The sequence below is a fragment of the Siniperca chuatsi genome, linkage group LG2, assembly GCF_020085105.1.
Source record: "Siniperca chuatsi isolate FFG_IHB_CAS linkage group LG2, ASM2008510v1, whole genome shotgun sequence".
In the NCBI taxonomy this organism is placed as follows: Eukaryota; Metazoa; Chordata; class Actinopteri; order Centrarchiformes; family Sinipercidae; genus Siniperca; species Siniperca chuatsi.
Window position 1 is genome coordinate 15,743,696 of NC_058043.1, and position 24,265 is coordinate 15,767,960.

General features: G+C 38.3%; 1 protein-coding gene and 1 pseudogene across 1 annotated transcript in view; one reads left to right on the forward strand and one right to left on the reverse strand.

The window, feature by feature from the left end:
• Positions 1-732: 732 nt before the first annotated feature.
• LOC122864404 lies at positions 733-2,831 on the reverse strand (annotated as a pseudogene).
• Positions 2,832-3,046: 215 nt separating this feature from the next.
• Positions 3,047-24,265, forward strand: part of LOC122864400 (testis-expressed protein 264 homolog) — a 33,217-nt gene continuing 11,998 nt past the window's right edge. The window contains exons 1-2 of the mRNA XM_044171769.1: positions 3,047-3,472; positions 9,028-9,249. Coding sequence (XP_044027704.1) covers positions 3,218-3,472; positions 9,028-9,249 — 477 coding nt within the window. The 5' untranslated portion in view covers positions 3,047-3,217. The remainder of the gene's footprint in view (positions 3,473-9,027; positions 9,250-24,265) is intronic.

A 24,265-nucleotide genomic window follows, 5' to 3' on the forward strand; every position in this document is an offset into this window, starting at 1 on the left:
GCGTCAGATTACTGTTCAGCAGTGGTGGAAGAAGTAATTTTACCACAGTGTAGAAATAGGCTACTTGTTACAAGTAAAAGTCCTGCATTCAAAATTGTACCTACAATCATCAAAATATACTTAAAGTATCAAAAGCAAAAGTACACATTATGCAGACACCACTTAAATGTTGCAGCTGGTAAAGGTGGGGCTAACTACTTTATACACTGCTAGCTTGTGAATGACTTCATATTTTATTTCTTGATTATGTTTTGTATTATTAATCTGAATCAACAAGTAATTGAAGTATTCAAATAAATGTAGTGGAGTAAAAAGTACATTATTTGCCTCTGAATTGTAATGGAGTAGAAGTATAAAGTTGCAGAAAATGGAAATGCTCAAGTAAAGTACAAGTCAAGTACCCTTGAGTAAATGTACTTAGTTACTTTCCACCACTGCTATTCAGGTAGCTAATTGAAAGCTTTTTGGGCTGATGTACAGCACCCACCAAAATACATTTTTGCGATAGAAACAACTCACAGGACTGCCTTAATTTGAGTTGGTAACTCAAGCAGGCCACTTATAGCCTACTTGAAGGCTGGCAGTAGTAGCTAGTACTACTAGTACCTAGTACCTTGCTATATAAAGTAGTATTTTAATACCTCAAAGTATACACATTTGTCAGATGCGTACGAATATTTTCAAGGAATTGTATGTTAGTATGCATTGTATACAAATGACAGCAGCAGTTTATATGACATTAAATGTGTATTTCTCCTCTTTAAGTCTAATGAAGATATTTATGAAATGAGTTATACACAGTGGCCGAGTCAGTCTTTTACATCTTCAACAGGAACTTCCCTTACAAAAACGTTTTTAAGGAGTGTCTTCATTAGGTAAATAGACTGAACAACCGTTGTGTACTACACTGATGGTTATCACAAACTTAGGAGTGTTGCAATTGACTTAAACATGATAAAACACCCCAAACAGATGTGCACTGACTTTTTGAGCAGGCTGGTCATAACTGATATCCTTTACAGCCACCCAGAGTGTGTCGTAGCACACGTTACTTGACCCTCTTAAGCAGCACTTTAATATCTGTCTCAATGTCAATGGTGAGGACATTTCTGCTGTAGCGCTTGTAGGGCTCCCCATCAGGACTGAGCAGGAACTTCTCAAAGTTCCAGGAGACGTCGTTCCTACTGACGCGACTCCAAATGATAAACTTTGGATCAGTCATAAGAGCCAAGGCATCATCGCAGGGGAATGGGAGCTTGTCCTTCAGATATAAACAAACATTGGGTGGGCATCTTTTCCATTGACATCCGCCTTCTCGAGGAGCTGGAACTTTGGTTCAAAGCCATTCCCTGGACGGATATATTTCAGAGACTTTAGTATTTCATCATTCTTGCAGTTCTCCTGTTATAAAAAAAAAGTTAGAAACATTAAATACATTATAATTGGGCAGTATGCCATCAAGTTGATTAAAAGCCACTTGAGGTTTTCATTCAAACTCATAAAAAGAAGGCCAGTGGTATACATTTCTTTCTGTTCTGTACATAATTTGAAGTACTTGTGTTTTACATTAGAAGTTACATTTTGTTTTTACTTTATACTTCTACTTCAGAGGGAAATATGGTACTTTGTATTTCCTATTTATCTGACAGATGAAGAAATTGTTATTTTGCAGATTCACATTTTTACATACAAAACCTAAAGTATGATCAAATGATAAAATATGTATACAAAGTAGTTCAAATTAGCTCCACCTCTACCAAATACTACAATAAAATGCTACTTTACCATTAACACATTAGTAATAATAACACTTTAAAAGCAGGACCTTTACTTGTAATGGAGCATTTTAATGTTGTGATATTGCAATTATTACTAAAGGATGTAAACTGTAGCAAACTGGTCTCAAAGCCGACTGGGAAGATGCGTGTAATTTAACACAGGTAGGCTTTCCTTCAAATTTAAAATTGATGACAATAGTTACTAGAATTTATGACATTAATAAACAATACATAGGCTATTGGCTTTTGTTCTATAGTCTGATGATCAAGAGGGACACATTTGAGCTGTTTTAGAGTCCTAGACAGATTATATTCTAAATATGTAAATGGTATCCTCTCATGGGAAAACAGAGCATGTCAGTCACTTTTGAATTCACACATGGCCTACCTGATGTCCAAACAGGGCACACCCAGAATAACGAGTCCATTGGGTAACGACTGTGGAGCTCGTTCATCTGAGTGTAGTCTCTGGTTGTTGTTGTTCCTCAAAGAGACGCCACAGTCTCAATGAGAACAACTTTCCCATTCAGTGCAGAGAAACTGAAGGTTTCTCCAGACAGCAGCTTAGCTGTCAGGTCGTAAAACCTTTTCACATTCCCAGCCATTCTCACGAATCCGGGATGAATTGCACGAAGTTGTAGATTTAAAAAAAATAGAAGGGAAGTTTATCTCAGGCGCTCCAATGTTTACTGCAAGTCCAGCCCTCAGTTTATTCATGAGACGGGCCATAGATGTTACACAACTCTAGAACTCTTTAAGGCTTAACTATTTCAAATTAATTTAACTTTTTTTTTCTCCCTTTTTTTGCAATATCTATAAGATTCAATCACAATTCCACAGATGCCATTATTGCAGTTCAGGCTATTTCACTATCAAGGAAGTAGCTTGCCATCATGGTAAATCAGATAAACCAATGTTTTTTAATGATCTACTACACTTGTTTGTGATCACTGTACACATTAAAGTCCGTGAACTGTTGAGTCTACAGTTCGCTGACTTTCACTTCCAGTCAGAATGAGTTACAGACATTAAACAAGTGGCAATGATGGGCATCACAGTAATGCAGGCTACCTGTTGCAAAATTTGGCACTTATCTAACATTTATCAAATGACCTATGCGGATATTGACTGTACACAAGTACATCACCAGTAAATCTGAAATATGTTTGACATGGACATGTTTTCTTTCTAAAAGTTTTACAAGTTTATTTGCAACTAAATTCACCCCTATGGTCGGCAAAAATGGTACTTCCCAGGAAGTCCTGTGCAATGTGCAATCTGGTGGTTTTAAGTTCTGGCAAGGACAATTGCCAACTAAAAACAACAAAACGTTTTCTTAAAAATGTTAGACTGTTACAGGAAATACCCGTGTGTAAGGTGTTCAGAACAGAAGACGCTAACTAAATAACGGTACCTGCTCCGCCTGTTAGTAAGCTATCATGCCGGACTGGCTCAGTCTGTGTGTGGTCATTAGCCTGTTGTTATGTCTTACAACAGTAGCTGGTTACATTTTGTACTCGGGACTCCTCTCAGACATTACCATACTAACTGGCTCTCCTCCCATAAAGAAGATTACATTCGCCTACAAATTTAAAAAAGGATCGTACAAAAACTACGGACAACTTTTTAAGGAGTCACTCAGTATTGGACCAAAGCTTTCATGTATCGCAGTATTTTATGATGACCCGAAAAAGGTAAACCATTACACAACCATCCACCATCCATTATACGACACTCAGTAGAATCGCAGTCTTTTACCCGGGTTTTTCAGCCCTTTACTCAATATTTTAGCTTAAAAATCAGGCTGATTTTACTATGCAAACTAGGTAGTCGACCGCTTGGTGGCGATAGTGCCATTCTCTTAAAACGCGTGAAGTGGTTGAAGATGAAATCCTTATTTCTCAGCAGATAGTCACCACTCCAAGTTCCAATTAAAATCTTTATCTGTTGAGTCTAACTGCCAGGCTAAGTTCTTTCAAGGTCTTGCAATAACATCTTTGTATGCTAAATCAGCAGTAGCCTTATCTAGAGCATCTCATTCAGCTTCCTGATATGTATGTGTGTTTGACTGGTGTTGTGGTTTTGTGATGTGCTGTATGTTGGAGGGCCACAATGCAAATGAGCCATTCGGAAGTGTAACTACAGCTGTGCAGAGTTGTAGTTTATTTATATTCATCAAACACATTCCATCAATCGATTTATCAAACAACTTTCCGGGCTGGTTATGTTGGATTCCCCCTCTGACAGTTGGATGACTATCTTGACTTGTTAGCTTGGGGTTTCCACAGCAGCAAAATCAGAATTACGTTTGCATTGTTGTTGCTCTAGCTGAGAGGAGCTGAGCTCTGACAGTATATAGTACAAGTGTCACTGTGAAAAATTGCCAGAATGAAAAAAAAAAAACAGGGCACTTTGAAATACTGATTATGAAATATGAACTCCAGTAAAACTGTTGTAGTGAAAATAAAAATGATGAAATGTGTATTTTCACGTTATTTGTTTCATAACATAAATGGCCAATATTTTTTGGAGTTCCATAAAGATCAAGGGTCAAAATGAGGACGCTTATGTGAATGTGACTGAAGCTCTTGTGGTCTCCTTTACTGCCACACCAATGCTGCTAAAACACAGTTAGTAAGTTGGATCTCTCTGTGAGATGTTTTCCTACATTCCCAACTGTTCCCCGTGTGAACTCATCAATCCCAGTGCAGGATATAATATCTGCTGGATCTGTTTTCCTGATACCTAATCCTGCCGACTCTCAGGGGTCTCCAAAACCATGTTGTGCTGGTTCCCACATTTTAAAGCGAGTCCAGCATGAGTTGTTTTTCAATAGGCTCTGCCCAAACAGAACAAGAATGAATGAAAGAAGGACTAGCACCTTGAAATGGTTAAGCAGTACAGTTTGATGCATTGTGGAGGTTCAGGTAACAAGGGTGGAAAACAGGGGCCAGACAGATTTGATATTTAGAAATGTGCATCTGCTATAGCATATAAGCTAATATTGACTATAGAACACTGATGTAGCTGGCTGTCATACCCATTGCAAACTGCTGACCTCTAGCTAGAAACACTTTGATACATTATGATAGAATGCAATGTAGAGCTGGGACATATATGAGATTAGATATCATCAAGATGTCATGAATAGTGTAATATCATGATAATAAGGTAAATAATAAAGGACTTTACATGTATATAAAAGCTGAAACAATTAATGGATTAATCAATTAGTTGATCGACAGACAATCAACAATTTTAATTCTAAACCATTGAAGTTTAAGCTAAAATGCCTACTTGTTTCAGCTTCTCAAATGTGGAGATTTGCTGCTTTTATCTGACTGTAAACTGAATATATTTGAGTTTTGGACTGTTGGTTGAATAAAACAAGCAATGGGTTGGACAGTTTTCATACAATTTACATTTTATAGACTAAATGCATAATCAGTTAATAAAAATCCTCCAAAATGACTTTAAAGTTGAATCATACCTCTCTAAAACAATTTCAACAAAAACTGAACGTTATAACCTTCATGAAGCTAGGATCTATTGCAGGGCTGTTGCTTGACATTGACATTAGTTTTAGAAAGGTGCACTTAATAAACTGGCCACTGAGTGTACAGTATAAATGTAAATCAAATTCACAAATTAGCAGCTCTAGCTGAGTGAAATGATCAGTCAGTGTCTTGCTTGGCCAGTATTGCTGCTTCTTTCTTCCCATGTTACATACTGTTATTTTAGAAGAAATATTGTATATTGAAGCGCCAATATAACCAAACATTGTCAAACTATCAATATTGAGGTATTGACTAAACTATACTGTGATATTACCTCTGTCACCATCACGCAACTCTAATACTAATATTTGCAATAATTCTTTTCATTTGCAATATGTCTCTGAAATATGCTGATATCTACCATTTCAGAACCAGCTCTCAACAGTATTGACTTAAGCAACACTGCTTAAACCTGCCATAGCCTGATGCACAACAACCTGATGGAATGTCACCAGAGTTCAGTGATGGACTCTTCCCAGCTCCGCTTCAAAACCCTTTTGTTATGCTCATCCTCTTTTCCCCAAGCCGGCAATTAGGCTAGCAGTGGGTCCTAGTTCCTCTGCGCAGTCACAGCCAAGTCCTGATCTAAGTTAAAATAATTGGCGTAATGATCTCAGCTCATTAGCGTCCGAGCCTCAGGATGCCATTCAGTCCCAGCGTCTGGAGCCCCAGAGAGTGCTCTCAGATGGGAGGACTGGTATTTGGTGTCTAAATAGTCAGACACTGTCCATTGATATTTGCAGTGAGAAAGATTTTCAAAAGTGTAGCTGACAGAGGATAAGTGTCAGCATGGCTGGTCTCATCCTCTGTTCTCGGTTTTCTCACTTTTACCTCCTTTAATCACTTCCTCTGGAGAAACAAAAGACCTCAACAAGGGCTTAACTTGGTCCTGAAATGGTTGCCATGGATACAGGGCTGGAGCAGCTCTGTCTGTTCCTTCAAATGGCTAACACATATTCTGGGCCCCACTCATAAAACCCTTCTCCTCCACCAGCCTCTTCACAGTTTCAAAGCCAGAGGGGTTCTGACCCAGTGTGCACACTTCACCTCTACCCTGCAGCTCTCCTCTCCTCCTCTCCCCCTCTGTGTCCAACTTTGAAAAACGTCAGAGGGAGGTAACGGGTGAGGGATGGGGGTTGGTATCGTGTAGTTTTCTGTCAAACTTGATATTCCAAGTAAGTGATCTGGGTCAGGGTTTGCGGCCCTTGAGACATAGATTGCCTAAAAAAAAAAAGCTCAGTGACAAGTGGAATGGTGGTGAGATGACACATGTGTCTGCCCATCTTCAGGGACCCATGTTTGGGTCACAATATGATGAAAGCTCTGGGGATGGCAGTTGCAGAAGGGGCCGGTCAGGAAATGTGTATCAGTCAGATTGTTAATCTTTGTGGTGAATGATGAAATAGTAGAACATCTCTCTAATACTTGCCCTTTCAGAACGTCATAGTAAAACATTTCAAGTAAGCCTCACTGAATGGAGTGGAAAACTGAGTGGAAAATACTTTGTATGCTGGTGAAGATGGTCTGCCTTTCTTACCATGTTGCCTCACCAAAGTCAATTCAGTCGATGTGTAATAGAGACACGGAGACGTAGTTCCTTCAGTTGTATTTCGGAACTTTTCAGCTTCAGATGAGCTGTCAGTGTACTGAAGAAACATAAAAAGACAGCACATTTGTGCCTTGATGAGTGCAGAGAGGCAAAACAAAGATTGTGGACAGAGGCTTGTGCTTTTGGCGGTGGTTCTTTGTTCTGGACTCCCTACATGGAGCCCTGTGATGATTAATAAATCCGCTTGGCTCAGACTTCCCTCTGTGAGCCCCCAAAACATCCAAAGTGTCAAAAATATCCTCATGTGTAAAGTTTCCCAAATGTACTTGTGGTACTTACAATAAGAACAGTCAAGCCATTAATTGGATATTTAAAATCAGGATCTTTTGTATTTAACAATGTGTTTGACATGTTATCTTTTAGTTTGGCCAGCTCAGCTGAAAACCTGACTCTTCTTTTGACTGTTTGACTGTTAGAAAACTAACTAATATAAGCTTGGAAACTGGTCTCAAGTCAGGCTGAATGCAGTGTTTATTTCCTCACAACTTGACTCAAACTGAAGATTCTCGACCTGGGAATATAGGTGGAAACTCACAAAATCTAGCCTGTAGATTATTGTTTCCCTTATTGCAAAGATGACTAATTTAAGATAATTTTCTTAAAACCCTGAAGTAGGGCTGCAACTAACAATTCATTATCGATTAATCTGCAGACCATTTTCTCAAATGTTAGAAAGTAGTGAAAAATCATCACATTTTCCAAGAGTCCTTGTTGACGTCATCAAATGCAAACAGAGAATTTTTGGCATTTGTTGCTTAAAAATAGCTCAAACGACTAATCGATTATCAAACAACTATTGATCGACTCATTGATTAATCGAGTAATTGTTGGAGCTCTACCCTGAAGATGAATCTGTAACATGGTTACAGGGTCTGGTAAAGCTATTGCTTGCACTATAGAATTAGATTAAGAACTGATTCTGGTAATCAGAATTCATCACAAATTAATTCATATTCACAAAATTAGCAGTCTATTAGCCAAGATTTAAGTTGACTAGTACATTATATTCATAATAACACTCAAAATAGGATCAGCTGTTGTTCATCTGCTGATACCGAACAAATCTTTGGTCAGAAATGTATGTGGAGTTCTCACTTATTATTTCACACAGTATTTCTGTGTGTGTGTGTGTGTGTGTGTGTGTGTGTGTGCGCAGTGTTTGAAACTTTGAACATGCAGTTGTGTGAAAAATTAGCTTAGTCCACAGAGCATGATGAAAAACGCACTTCTACCCAGGACTAGCCTTGCGTGTTGAGGAATAGAGGAGAAAATAGGCATTCTCAGACACACTAGCTGTGCTTTAAGCATAGCATTGATAGGTTTATGAACAAATTGGACCATTCCAGCTTATTTATTACATGATCCTTCAGCGGTGCTCAGCTCAGCACAGTGGGGAGAAAGTCTTGAATGTCCCAGGAGTGTCTCCCTTTTCTTCTTTTTTAATGGGCACCAGGGTGCAGAATAGAGAAAGGTGTAATAATTGCTGCACTGCCAAATGCTCCAATTAGAGCTCCAATTGATGAGCATACTTTAAATTTGGCACCTGGCTGACATCAGAGAAGATATCTTTTTTTTAGCTAACATCCCATTGTTTTTGTACATTATTTTTTACCTCATATTACACCCTAGTGTTTATGACTCACCAGTCCTCAGAGACAGGTACTTTGGAAATGTTGATGGTAGGTGGCATTTCAGAGTTTTCCCCCTTTTTTCAGGGAGATTGAGTGGCATGAGGACAGATGATGTACAATGCAGTGTTTTTGTGCAATTAGTTCCTGTAAGAAAAATCCACAAGAAAACATTAGGAACTGTTCTGAAATAGCTAGATAGCATTTTTTTGCATTAATCTGTGCTGCTGTTATCATATTGGAGGCTCTGTATAATTATGGCATTTGGAATCACTATAATGAGTAAAAAAGGGAATGGTCAAATGCTGATTGTGAGGGTCTTTTCTATATATCTATTTTTTCTATCTGATCTATCAGTCTATATTTGATCTATCTCAACTATCTATCCGTTAATCTTGATTGTATGTTCTCTCTATCAATCTTTATTCATTTGTTCATTTGATCCTTATTTCTAGGTGCCAGAACCACAATGTCGCTATGCTGTCGGCAGTGTTCTGAGTGAGGGAGAAAACAAGGCAGATGAGGAGCTTCTAAAGAGCTATGAGACATCGGGCTTTAATGTCTTTTCTTTTCCTGAAGTCACACACGTGGTCACTACCTCGTTCCCCCACAGGACGTTTTTCTCTGTACTTCTGGGAGTTAGAAGAGTTTACCCACGGCTAAGGCACTACATCAAGGTATTATGACTTACGGACTCTTTTCTCACAATCAATTGAATTTTGTGTGTCATTACATATAATGTTGAAAGTAAATGATTAAAAAAACACAATTATTTGTTTATTCAAATTGCAAGAAAAGGCAAATGTTCCATTCAGGAAAATATGATATAATGAGACTAATGATAACCATAAAATATACTTTTACATGAACACACTGTATTACCCATGCATGGACAGATGTGTTCTATGCATCTGTGTGTACAAGCCCAGGTATGTATGTGAAAAGTGTCTTGAAGGTGGGGTATGTGATTCTAATCCAATGCACGTCTTTTTTGTCAAATTCGATGAATATCTCCTCACAGTCCGCTAGCTGTCTGTTCAGTGTGTGCGCTGAAAAAAAACTGTGTTTGCACACAGCCCTGGCTCTGTAAATGGGAAATAAACAAAGTGGTTCAGACCAGGCCACACAACACTATTCCAACCATTTCATGATTTGTGTGTCAGGTAATGCTAAATGACTTGCCCATGGTCATTCAGCTTACTTTCTAGTTTGCCAAGATATGCTGCTGTTGTGATTTTAGCTGTAGTAGCAGGAGAGTTGTGAGCATCGCTGTCTGGAGCTGGTTTGCTGGCTCTGGGAATCCGCCTCATCCTCTCTGGCTGTTAGCTTCGCAGCAGCAACTGTAGCAACAGTTTGCTAACCCATTACCTAGCTAAGCTAACCCACAACCTAGCTAACGTTAGTAACATTACTTGCTGTGTCATTGTTCGCAGTATATCATGGTATTTGTCATGGTATTGGATTTCTCCAGAATCACATACCCTACCTTTAATTCCTTTGTAATCTAAATGTATGGGTAAAGGAAAACAACTAATCCTTGTACATCATAGTGAGGAATAATGTATCTTCACACAGCCAGCAGCATCAGCAGCATCAGCCTCAAACCCATCACATACTGGTCCTCACAGTGTTTTGGCTGCACATTGAGTCAGCACACAAAGCGCCATTAAAACACATCTGCAACACAGCTTACAGATATAGACAGTGGGCTTTCAGTGTTTCTATTTTGACTCAGATCATGACCATCTACAAAATATTTCACATTTTGAAAAAATATTTCTGAATATTTCATATTGAAAATTGGACTAGGTGCAATACGATTATTAGCCAGTGCCAGTATGCTTATTTTAGTGGTAGGAAAACAGGAAAGGAAATGTGAAATGTGTGTGTGTGATAGAATGAATTATTGCTAACTCTAAGCTGGACTTACGTCAAGCAATAGCAAGTAAATGATCAGTGTCTAACCCCATGATCTTCACATATACTTCTGAGTCATTCTGTGTGTTTTCAGGCAGCACAAAGTCAAAAGGTTTTTTGTGAAAAACTGAGCATGTCAAATCTTTTCTTTACACTTCCATACGCCTTCTTTGCGGCATCCCTTGGAGGGCTGGGAGGTGTGTGTTAGGTGGTGCAGCAGGAGGAGATTTATGGTTTGGAAGGAGATGGAGACGTGGAGTGAACTTGGAAGACAAAGGAGAAGAAAGAAAGAGAACAATTTGAGCTCCTTTTAGCACTTTATGATGAATGATCTCACCAAGTGCTGCTTGAGGGATGCTGGGAAAGTGAGTCATTGTGATGAGTAGAGAGTTTTGTGGATATGGTTTAATTATGCAGTGTGCTAAAACAGGTGGCAACACCACAGGTTGTCTCAATCACTCTGCTTCTGCTGGAGGAATGTGTTTGTGTGTCCTGTCTGGCTGGCTCTACCATCTGCTTGGACGCTGTTTAAATCTGGCTTCGCTCCAGTGTCGCTTAGCCTGTCTGAGAGGTCAGTTTACACAGTCACCAGACTGGACATCAGTCTCCCTCACCAGCAATATTAAAAATTTGTTTCTACACTTGCTACATAAAATTTACTGTGTTGTGTCAACACTTACTGGCTATAGCTAGTTGTAGTTGTAGAGCTCCATATAATGGAAAGCCCTGTTGTGTTTTATAAGTACTGAATCCTCTTACAAAATCTGTAACACAAATAGATACTTGTTGAGTCAGATAAAAGAATAAAAGAGTTTAACGGTATTTGACGCAGAGGTGACTTTCTCTACTTTTGATACATAGATTGAAATTTGAAAGTATGTTGGATTTCTCCAAATATACTCAGTTGCCAGTTTTATTAGGTACATATAGCTAAAATGAATGTAGTCTAATACAACAGGCCTGAAATAAATCTTTCATGAAAATCATAACGATCATGCTTTGTTGAAACTGTTTTAGAGAGGTGTTGTATCAGCTTGATGGACATTTTGGATGCTGTAGTTTCTAATGTTTAGAAACTGAGGGTATACAGTAAATGTGTTAATTGCAGAAAACCAGTATTGGTTCTGCCTATGATGTCTCATGTGAGTGACTTTCTGTCCTCATCCATTATTACTCCTCCAGCTATTATTGATATACAGCGACTGAAAAGAATCCTAGGCTAGGGATGCACCGATTGTGAAATTCTGGGCCGATGCCGATACCTATGTTGTTTGTTGTTGTTTATTTTGTTTTTGTTGTTATGAAATCTTCATTATAAAAAATAACGGAACTGTTTTAAAGTCATTCAGCCCTTCATAACACTATCTCATACAAATTTATGAAACAACGTTTAATATAACCTTCTTTCACATTTACTCTTTTTTTGAAAAACAACTGCTTCAAAAGCCTTTTAACAAAATTTTGCCAGCACTAAATTGATGCGACACAACAGATTAACATCGGCCACTGCCTTCGGTGAATGTCATCCTATTTGCCGATAGCAGTCAACAAGGCAAATATCGGCTGATACCGATGCTCGGCCGATATTCGACATAAACTCTCATGTCCATATTGACCTGTTCTGTAAGGCAGAATAGATATAAAAATTATATAAAGTTGTATGTCTGTTTATCGGTAGGACACCTCTAACATGTGAATTCATTTTCATATAGTTTAGTAGATAGATAGGCCTTGGACCAAAGGAAAAAAAGCATTTAGCGAGTTCTGGATCTGGGATTTCTGCTATTAGACAACAAACAAGGTTGGACACTTGTTCAGTGCAGGTGAGGTTTGCAGCTGTTAGCTTTTTCTTTTCTGACTCTACAGTACATTTGCAAAGTGGTATTGGACTGTGGTATTTTGTTATTAAAAGAGAGCCGTGTAGTTATTTAAATACAGCTATGCAGATTGACTATAAGTTCAACAGGTAATAACCCCCCCCCCCCCCTGAGTGATTATCATTCATCCAGAATGCACCTTTACACAGATAATCTAGTCTTCTCTGAGAAGCAACATTGCCCAATGAAGGCAACATTCAAAGAGTGATAACCAAAATATATTGTGAAGCATATCCAGGCATTTTCCAGGCACATTTATTGAAATGTAAGCATTGAAATTTGTTTAATTGTTGGTTAATGTTGCAGGACTGAAAGGTGTTCAGGTTTCAGTGGCATATGAAGTGTCTTTAAAACTGCTGAAGTCACTTCAAGCATTTGTGCTGAAAGCAATTGAAGAGTCAGTTAAAATATAATTGCTGAAAGGAGTTGAAGCATCAGTAGAAGAATAAGACCTTAAATGATTTTAACCATATTTGAAATTTGTAAGTCAAATACCATGTAAACATTACTTCATTATAAATAGTTAACTAGTGTATAAAATTCAACAATAATATTTAAATTAAAATGTGGCTCACATTTAACAGAAGCAGTCAAACAGCACAAACAGTTCTAAATGGGTTTCTTTTAGTGAATAAAGGATGCTGTTGATGGCTGACACTTCGAATATCCCAAGTGGTGAGACCTTTTCAAACAAGCTCATCAGCATTTAGCATGCCTGGCTTGTCATGGCAGAATGATTTCTGTCTGTCAGACACTTTGAGTCGCTGCCCCATGGTCAGGCCTGATATTTGCCTAGCCAGACCATCGATTGGCCCCAGTGTTTTTCTTCAGTGCTTGGCTTTTTATTGGTAGGCTACATCACAGACGCCTTGGCATCTTGAGATTCGATTCGAGCATGGTGGCCAGGCCTTCAGACTAGATTGGGGACTGGGGTTGGAGGATAATACTGCTGACATTCACAGAGATCTAAAGGTTTGTGAAAGGCAGACGATGGAACATTTGTTCGCTTGAGGGCACTGAAGTTTCTTGCCAGCGCAGAGGTTCTGGGCTGAATATGAAGCAAGTTTTACTTTGTTCCTTAGAAATGGTCTTTTTTAGCAACTGACACACATGGTAAAGTGATCAGAAAGTCTTCCTCAGCATGATAGAGAATGAAGCGTAATTTCTGGGACGTAAGGTGCTGCCTCTCACAGTTCGTATCAGTGTCGTCTACATGGGTGAGAGTGACGCAAAGCAGTGCACAGATGCTAGTCCGCAGGGCCTGTTAAACATGCAGACTTTTAGCTAACGTGACATACATCCCGAAAGGTCAGAAAAGGTCATGGGGTTTTTGTCATATGCTGGAAGATGGAAACCTGGTGCAATTGTAATTCTGGGGGTTTATAACTTTTGAATTATTCTTATCAAGAAGAAAGAGGACTTATGTATGCAAACATATTTTATTCTCATGGGTAGGGTTAGGCTTCATATAGGGGAGAAACTGAAGTTAAGTTTACAGCCCCTTATGATGCTTTTCATGCAGAACTTGTTGAGTTGTATTCAAGTATTCAGAAGTGGTACATTTTTTTCGTCTGTTTCAGTTGTAACTCATGACACTAATGAGGTGCTGGGATCAGGCCAAGTTAAGATGATTTATTAGCAAACTGTCAACTTTTATAAAGTCTTACATTTCCATCTAAAAAATTACAACCTTGATCTTCCATGAGTTTCTGTCAGACAGGGACTTGAAAAGTCCAACCTGTATATGTCTATCTCATTTACATTCGGTCAAAAACCTTTTTGTTGCCACCCGCTGTGGCATCTTTCTTTCACTGACCCACTGAAGCCCAACTTTTCCAATAAATTGCACATGCATGGGGGAGGGGGGATTAAAATGCAAATCCAAGATACAAAGCATACACAACGGCATACACAATTCAACATGCTTCAAATATGGAATTCATTCAAAACATTTAACAATTCATATTAATAATAAAAACAAATTTATTATAATAATGTGATTCATAGACCTGTGCTATGATAAACATTTTAAATCTCTGTTGATAAACTCCACCCTCTCTGTTTAGTACTGATGTTGATGAATAGCTGTTTTCATTCATTGGGCTCAGTTTTGTCACATAGGATAAAAAACAATTAGTTCTTAAATAGAAATGTGGTTTTGAATATCACATTTTTAAGACACCACGCTTAGCAGTAGAATTGACCCAAATTATAAATTTTTGGTTCATGGTCAGTGAAGTTTGACATATCCAACATATCATAAAAATAAGTAAGAGTCATCTCGCCAGAGTATGTACTGTATTTACAAGTAAGATATGAACTAGTTGGGTATCATGCCTGTTTCTGTGTTATTGCTGAAGTCTCCATCTCAACAAGTTAGGTTGTTTTTCTTTTTATCCCCTCAGTCTGTCTATAATTTCTATGCTGTATGAACGGTCGTGTGTATCACACCTGTTAAATATCCCTGTTATCCTTCCTAATCCTTTGTTGTAGGTTCCTCCTGATGTCTTGTAATCACAAACAACAGGCACTGTTTGGAGTTAAAATTATGTGAACTAACTGAGGAGTTTTGAAAATGAAAATAACTACTTAATTACTCTTTATGCAATAAAAATTAGAGTTGAACGCTTAAGATTAAAAAAAAAATGTGCTAGGTTTAAGACAGGTGTAATTTTTTCTGATTATGAGAGAAATGTAGTTTCAATAAAATCTAATTAAATCAATATGGTATGTTATTTTATTTTTAAATAATTAATTATATTAATGTACAAACTCATTGGGCCTCTTTTGTCAAGTATGTTGCATCACGATCCTACGAGCTAACACTTCCCACAGGATGCTCTGTGGAGTTTGCCTGTCAAATGTTCAAACATGACTTTCATCCTCCAGCAGCTGGGAATCTACTGTTGGTGTTAAATGTCACATCTACATGTGATTGATCTGATTTAAACTTTATCCTCTGTTGCACTGTCGCTCTGAATCAAGATCAGGCAGTAGGGTGTGATTATAATATAAGAAGGGTAGTTATTTTTAGATATGGGACAAATTGTTTTGTGCCAGTGGCCATCTTATCAATCACTTAGGATGTGAAGATCGAGCAAATGCTTAAAAGATGTATGCTGTCTACTTTGATGGTATTACTCTGTGAATGTGTATCGTTAAATTTGCACCTTGGTTTGTCCTGTAGTTTGCAATGCTGAAACAGTGAAGATATGTCAAAAACAATGACTGGAGTAAATAACTGTAAATAACAACTGTTGTGGCTGTAGTCTTTTAACTCCCTTAAAATGAGATACAGAATACTTAAAGCACCGTCTTATTAGCTGCTGGCTGCAGTAGAACTACAATAACCCAAATCCGTCAGGAATCACACCAGCAAAACGTTCAGATTTTTAGAAATGTATGGAAAACCAGTTGGGATAAAAATAGAAATGTATTTCTTGCACTCAAAAACAACCTGGAAATATTTTAAACCTACTGCTGACACATTTGTGATTGGATGATTTAGCAAAGCAAAGTCCAGAAGTCTTTCACAAACTGTAGAAGTTTTAGCTCTATTAGGACTACATATTGCATTCATACAACTCTTTCCAACACTTGGTCAGTTTGTATCTGTGATGTGTTTGTGATATATAGAAGAAAAGAACACACACACACTCTTTCTCCTATGTCGGCTGAAATATTCCAACAATTTGGTCATGTATTTTATTGAGATAGACATGCAAATTAAATGAATTTGCTCCAGTGTCCTCTTGAGGGATTTTCTGAAAAGCAATCCAGGAGGCAATTTTGAACCATTCAAGTATGAGTCTGACAACAGGGTGGGGGCACCTAACCAAGGTGCAGAGGTTTGGGACCTCAGTGAGCGAGTTAAAGAAAATGGGAAAGATAAAAAAAAAAAGAGGCTTAGGACTTAACTGCTTTATTCAGCTCAGTGACTTTCAAACAGTCCTTGTTCATTTGTCAGAGCTGAATAAGTCTTTGTAAAGAGTGTTGCTGCTTGAGTGACACCTGGATTGTTCGTACTGGCAGCGACTACTGTCACTCATTATGGCCTCAGCCCCTTTGAACTGCTTTTTTCCCCTCAGGGCTTTAGAATGAAATGTAGAGTGTTGTTCCATTGTCCCCTCCTCTATGTGAAGCAATAGGACTCTTAGAAAATGTCTGAAAAGATAGTACTATTGAGGAAACTCTATTGTGGTTCTGCAAAACAGAAAAGAGAAGAAATACAGCATTAATGTGAGGGATTCATTGGATATGTTTAGAGAAGTAACGGAAACGACATGAAGGGAAGGTAAATTGCTAGGGAGGGTAGGGTCGTATGCCTCTGATGGAGTGGTAATCTCCATAATCTTACAGATTACTGTCATTAACACACAGGCTACAGGAAGAGGTCAAATGTCGCTGTCCCCTGAATTACACGTTCTGTGTTGCCACTGAGTGCTAGTGTTGGCTTTGCAGTGCCCCTTGAATCACACATTTAAGTAGTTTAACAGAAGAATCTAAGAAAAGAGCCGACACACAATGTCAGCAAATGGCAACGTCGATCCAAAGGTCACTGTTTCAGTTTTTATGACTTCTAAAATTGATCAAATGTTGTATAAAGCCTTTTGTGGCTTTAGAAGGAGCTGCGTGAAATCTGATAAATTGCCACAAGTGTGTCAGTGTCGGTTGGGGCTGAAGACTACAAGTTTGTATATGGGGGGGAAAAAAACTGGGGGTGTGGAGTTAGAAGGAAGTGAGTTTACGAGACCTCTGGAGCCTGAATGTTTCGAGGCTACATTAGCCTCTACTAGCATAACACACCTGAATCTCTGACCAAACTGTCATTGGTCTAGTTGTATTGTGGGTAATGTAGGCACCAGCTTAAGATAAGGAAGAAGAATGTGTGGAATTAAAAAGACAATATCTCTTGTTCTGCTGCATCGATTTTGATCCCTTTTTTTAACTGTCCATGGTGAGTCCATTGTTATAAGAGTGCAGTTTTAGTCAGTGGAGTACTCTTTTAATATCAGTGTGGAAGCCAAACTTTTGGTGATAGTTCAATTCCATTTTCCAGTTTCTGTTTTTCTTTATGTTCAGAAAAACTGCAATGTCTTTTGGGATAAGATAGAAGGCATGATCGTATGGTCCTGTTATCTGTAAGAGAGACAGTCTCTGTTCCCTGCAGCCACTGAAAGACTGCTGTCATTATCAACCATCAGGTGAATATTACCTTTGCTTAACTTGGTAGTGTCCCTGCAGCATTTAGCACCAAAATATGTCTTGGTTCTCAATTCTGAAAAGCTTGACTGAATACTCAAGCTTTGATGGATGTTATTTTTCTGTTCTGTTTGCTACATTTCTCCCTCTGCTGCAAGTATTATGTAAGACAAATATGCTGCACATGTCTTCATATTCACTGACCCATGTCAACTGCAATCTGAACTCACATATGCCTTAGCAAATATGCCAGAATGACCCTGAAATGACAACTAGACTGAAAACAGAGCCAATTCTATACTCTTGTATTTCTACTTGTTCCACAGGATCAGTACCATCACCGAAAGTCCTGTATATACAGGCCAAATGTGTAGCTACACAGGCTCAGACAGTAAAACTTAGTTGGTAATGTTTATTTACATGCACACACAAACTTAAACATGTTGCAAACATTTTGTGTCCTCTACAGTGTGTATACCATGAAAGCCTCAAGCCTTTTGAACTGCTGTAATTTGTAGATGTGTATTTTATTTTTTGAGACCTCACCAACACTGGAATGAGGAAAAAGCCTTGAATTTAGTTGTGGTCATCTTTGAGAGTTGACAGTGCGGTTACCTTAAAGGAGTAACTCATACATTTAATACTGGTAGCCTGGCCATCTTATATACAGTACACTTGTCTCTGGCTACTTTTGTTTGTCTTGTAGATCTCCAGAGGCCAAGATTTCCAGCCTTTTAAGTAAAACAAACTTGCTCAACCTCCAGCAGCAATACATATTAGATGAGTTATGTAAAGAAAAGAAAACCCATTTTATTAGGCTTCCTTTATTAATTCACATTACTTTTCAAGTATAACTTCTACCATGACCCACTGCTTTCGTTGGCTGTTGGTAGCAAATATCACGCTTATGGTGTTGCATAGCAATTTTAAGTAGATTTAATGCAGATTTACTTTAGTGTCTTGTATGCCTTTTTATCAAATTTCGATCTGTGATTTATTGTGATTAAGTTGGGGGCTTGTTTTGTGTGTATTTTGTCTATTTGTGTTGTGTTTTGTTATGCTGATGGTTGAATAGAAATAGCTTGAGTGGTGGGTTTAGAGTTGCTACTTTTCTTGCTCACCAGGAAATGGTAAATTATACTTAATATATCAAAAAATCACCGTGCAGATTATCTGAGTCCAGTACAATGGTTGGGAGCACTTATGTGCCACTTTGTTCCATCGGCTGTTCACTGCTGACAGCAATGTTCAGCTCCTTTTGCCTTTCTCCTCGGGAGACAAGGAGCTATTGTCGAGGCAGAGGTTGTTGTTTATATCTGTCTCAGTACTCAGACTGATCATTTGTCGACTTCCTCTGAGAAAAAAAAATCTCTGTTTTTCCCTTCTATCTCCCTGTGGGCAGCAGATCTTCACTTTTCTCTATCAATTTTTCACTGTCTTTGTTTCATCGCTTTCTCTAAGGTACAGGGGGTGCAGTGCCCCCTGGGTTATTAACTGTCACTCTGAACTTTGCTTCCTTTAGACACACTCAAATGCTGGAAAATGTTAATAGTTTTGATTTATTCCATTAGGAATCCCTGTAACATATTTTTCTCACCACATGCATGAACTCTACAGCAGATAACTCATCGCTGGTCTGTACAGCTGAAGCCCACCTGAGAATGAATTGAAATTAATGTTCATTATGATTATTGCTAAAATTATATGTTTTAGCACATAAACTAGAAAAATATTTTAAAAATGATGAAAGTTTGATATCATCTCAATTAAAATTCCAATTAGATGAGACTTTACTACTTCCTACATTACATTTACATTACTTTGTGATTCTACATGAGCAGCATTTCTTCCACCCACTCAGCCTGTTGAACGGCTCTTCATTCCTACCTGTGTTACTGCTGCATTTCGTGTCTAGCCTATCGTGTCACCATTATCTGTAAAAGGGCAATGTTCTGTGGCAACCTAGGCATGTTTTCAGTTTGACAGACTGCCTGCCTGCTGCTGTGGAGAGGGTATTCTTATCTGGACACTTGCAGTTTTGCTTTTCTCTGTTTCATACCTTTGTAGGTTGCATATCTTTGGGTTTTAGACTGTTGTTCAGACAAAACCAAAAAAAGAAAGTTGACGATTTTTTAAACTGTTTTCTGGCATTTAAAATTATTAATTCGATTAATACTAAAAAAATAATTGACAGATCTGTCAGAAAGTAACTAGTAGTTGCCTGGGAAAAGCATGTCTTATTTCTTTGTGTGCTGGGAGTTAATGGCTCCTCGAAAGAACCACCTCTGGTAGCTCGTGCATACAGTATAGGTTTTATTTGTGTCAGGCTTGACTTTGTTTTTTCTGCTTCTAACAGCACCAGCACTATTTTCCTTGTTGAAATCACTCCTCTGGTGCCCAAATGTATTCACTACTGTGCCAGAGTGCCTCTTTGCGTGCTGGTAAAATATCTCTTCTTTGAGGCAGAGAGCTCTTTGGTGCTGTCTTCTCCATCAACACTTCCAGCTCCACACTGAAGAGAAATTTACTCTTCTTTTGTCTATCACTGAATTGCTGCTCATAAGGGAAATTGGAGTAAAACAGATTGGGAAAATGTACACTTAAAAAACATGGCTTTGTTAATTTGCAGCATAATTGTTTGGATATTTGCTGCTCCAATTAATTGTAGAGGCACATAATGTCTGTTTTATTTCATCCAGTTGAGAATTCCTCTATCACATAAAACATGCAAGTATTTAATCTGACATTTTTTGTCATATCAGAAAGAATGGTAGTGTTGGCATTTCTTGACATGACACAATTATGGTAATTTTGAAGTTAAATAAATAATTTCAGTTTCAGTATCAGCAACTGATATCGATGATTTACATATTGCTCTCCATAAGGCTAAGTGATAGCTAGCAGTCGTTGATATACTGAAATATTTTGGGAAAACGACTTACATGATCATTGAGATACCTTTGTCTCTTCAACGGGTGTCTGAGTCTGTAAGCCTTAGCGGGTTGGGCTACATTACACCATGAGTGATGTGAAGGAGACTGTGTTGATGTGGTGTACTGTGAAAGAGACTTGGAGGACTTGGGGCTACCACAGTGATATCAGAATGTCTTCATGAACCTCTGGCATTACAGTGTCTGTGCCTGCGCTAATGTCTGTGCCCTGAAATGCACTCTAATAATTTAATCATAACCGTTATTACACCTGTTAACACCTTAACATAGTCATTTTAATTACAATCAAATTCACAGTAAGCATACCCTGATTAATAGACCTAGATTACTTTCAAATCACTTCAATACTTTAGTCTGATTTCTTAATTTGATTTGATTAATTTGATAAGAATTATCGACACAAATAGCACTCCAGAAAAATTATGTCCTTGTATTTTTATTTTATTTATTTTTGGCACTGATATGTTGTTTCCAAGGCTACCACACATCCAGACTGTCAAAGAAGTCATGCAAACTAAACTCAAAATCATGTAAAATCTACATGACTACAGTACTGCCTTAGTGTGGTTTTATTAGGAATTAGGTTATCAGCTCTTGTTTTAGAGCTCTAAAAAATACCCTGTACAGTTTCATTTATTTATCCAAGGGCACATGTGATCTATTTACACAGGGGTCCTGTGCAGATGTTGTACCCCAGGCTAGGAACTTGGAAATAGAGTACACTAGCACATCCTCTTCTTCGTGTAGACTATCCTTCACCAGTTCCCTCGGGACCTACTGCAGAGTGGCTACAAATACACAGCTAGCATGAGAAAGTGCTTGAGAGGTGAATAAAGGGCTGTGTGAACGCACCTGTGTGTGTGTGTGTGTGTGTGTGTGTGTGTGTGTTTGTGTGATGTTTTTGGTAATCCCTTACACTAATTCCATTCATTTTAAATCCTTTGTTTCAGTATAACAAATCACCATAATAACAAGGTTTATTTAACTGTGACATGTGAATTAGCTCAATAATTAGGCTTTCTATAACCCATTAACTGAGCTTCCATTGTGCCTTTGAATGGTTCCCCATGAAATAGCTTTGGCACGGGCTGATGTGTGCTTGAAAAGCATGTGAAGGGCAGCATCTACTCCTGAAGATGCTTCTGAGAACAAATGAGGATGGGTTACTGCTGTTCTTTTCCATATTTGGACTTCATTTTGAAACACATTGGTATGATGTTTGTCAAGACTTGAAAACAAGCATACAGCAACATGAAGCAAAGATGGATATATCCAGTTCTGTTTCAGTTTTTTTCTTCAAATTTTGAAACAATAATCACAGTGAGGTGAGCTCATATTCTGCTGGTTGAATATGAAGAAAAAAATTACCTTATTATGACCCTGTAACTCTGGAAGTGCTCTGATATTGCAGGAGAAGAGTATGGAGACAATCAAGAAAAAATCAATAAGTACACTATCCACAACCCCCTACCCAATTACAAGAGCCTACTGTGCACAGTTTGTCTCAGTGATTCCACTACTGGTCTAATTATTTGCCTGCCCTCCGTCCCTGGTCACAGAAAAACTTACCTCACTGTATAACAAGGCTTACTGGGTTAGGTTGTTGTTTTACTCACCTAGCAGTGACTGCAAGTAATAGGTATAGGCTTCATGTGTGGGTGCACAAATAATAAAGGGGGCCTCAAGTCTCACAATAAATAAATAAAAAATAACCCAGGACCAAATTGTGATGCTTCTGGCTTCTGTCCTTCAAACACAATAGACAGTCCAAGTCCTGCCCTGCTGCTGGGCTTGCCTCTGGTATTTTTGCATACACATATTATTTCATCTGCTTTTCTGTACACCTGAGGTATGAGGTATATTGGGGTCATATTCTGGCCATATTCTTAGCTAAATTTGTATCGTCTACTGTACATGCAAATAAAATACTTAAACAAAATATAAACAATGATCTTTAGGCATTCAACAGCTGTAGCTGTCAAGTTGCGGCCATTGAATGCAAAAAATATATTGTGGTTTTGTCTTCATTCATAGTTTAAGCTAAATGAAAGTCTCTTATTTTAAAATAGTACCCTTGTTATTAACGTCCTGGAGAACTTCCAACTCACGAAGCAATAAAAACAGCAAGTTATGTTTAGAGCACACAAGAAGCGTGAACCCTCATGCTGAATATTAGTCCATTGTGAATTAATTAACATACCATTATGCTTCACTCACTTGTCTGGCGTCAAAAAAGGGTGTATCAAGAAACCTAGGTACTTCAGTCACAAAATCAAAAACAATTTAATGTGGCAGGGAAAATAGTTTCAGAAGTCCTGACAAATGTAAGGTGCACTGCATTGACAAAGAGAAGAGTATACATTTTAAGAATTTAACCAATACCTCAATTTTAACAAAAAGAGCAGATTTTTATGATGTGGCAGGAAAAAAGCTTGTTTTCAAGTTACATAGCACAAAGCAGCTGAGCAGTAGGCCCTGATAAGTGTTTTGTCCTACTTCCAGTTTTGTTTACATTTTGAGAAAGCCAGAATATGTTTTTAACCTGAAGTGTCTTTTGCCATCCTGAAGGACTCATTAGGTCCCATTATTGCTCTGCACCTTCACATAATTGCTGAGGTCTATGGGGCCATTTTGCAGGACCTGATGTATCCTAATTTCCATTGTTCCACCGTTTCCTCATGATGTTTCCATTTCCCACATTGTAAATAATATCCCAGTGACATTAGATCTAGGCCAGGACTCTATAAACAGCAACGCAAATCCAAAATTGTTGTTATGAATGCCAGTGTAAAACTGGACTATGTGAATCATCAGACCTAAACATCACTAATTCTTTACAGGATGTTGTGAAGCAAACAGATGTCCACTTTCTTCATCCCTTAATGAACTGTAGGCTGTCCCCCTGCAAAGGAAGAAAGAAGTGAATAAAGCACAAGCTGTTCAGTAAGAGGAAGAGTGACCCCTCTCTCCGTTAGGTGCTTCATATTCATTTTTAGTTAGGCGTTTCTATTATTGTCCTCTAGGGGTAAATGCAGTGCTTTTAAAACCCACCCTTGGCATATGATGCTTTTGTGCTTGGATCTTTTAAGTATGCCATTAGACTGTTGCTTCTACTCTTATTTGGTACATCTAGTCTGTAGTACTTATTTGTGAGCTTCTCTCCAATCCTTTGTTGAGTAACTTTCAGCACCAACTAGCCAAATCAAATTTCTTGTGCATCCATTGTACTCTGTAAATTAAAGCAAAGATCATTCTGACAAATCAGAATTTACCAGTGAAATATTAACGCTGAACCCCTCTATGTAGCTACTGTTCCGACAGTGTGTCTGCGCCATACTTCATTTGACATTTGATCATTTATTTAGTGTCTGAATCACAAAATAATACTTGTGTGTATATCCGTGTGCGTGTGCGCATCAATATGCAATATGTGGCAGTCCATGTCTGACTCCAGCTGATGAGCCAAGCCAATGAGGATACACAGATGGTTCTGAAGGAAATATGCACCAATAATTGATGTTGCTGAAACTGACAACGTTGTTCCTGCAGACAGCAGCGAGAGGAACGTCACCGCTGTCATAATTGGGCTGAGAGACAGATGGTGAGAAACATGATAGGCTAGAGTTTGAAAAGAAGTCAGCTGTCTCCCTGAAACAATCTGTCTTATGTGTGTCTGTTCAGTCTTACAAGCCTGATTATCAGATCCTACGTGTTGTTCCACTAAACAGTAACCTGCCTGTCACCAC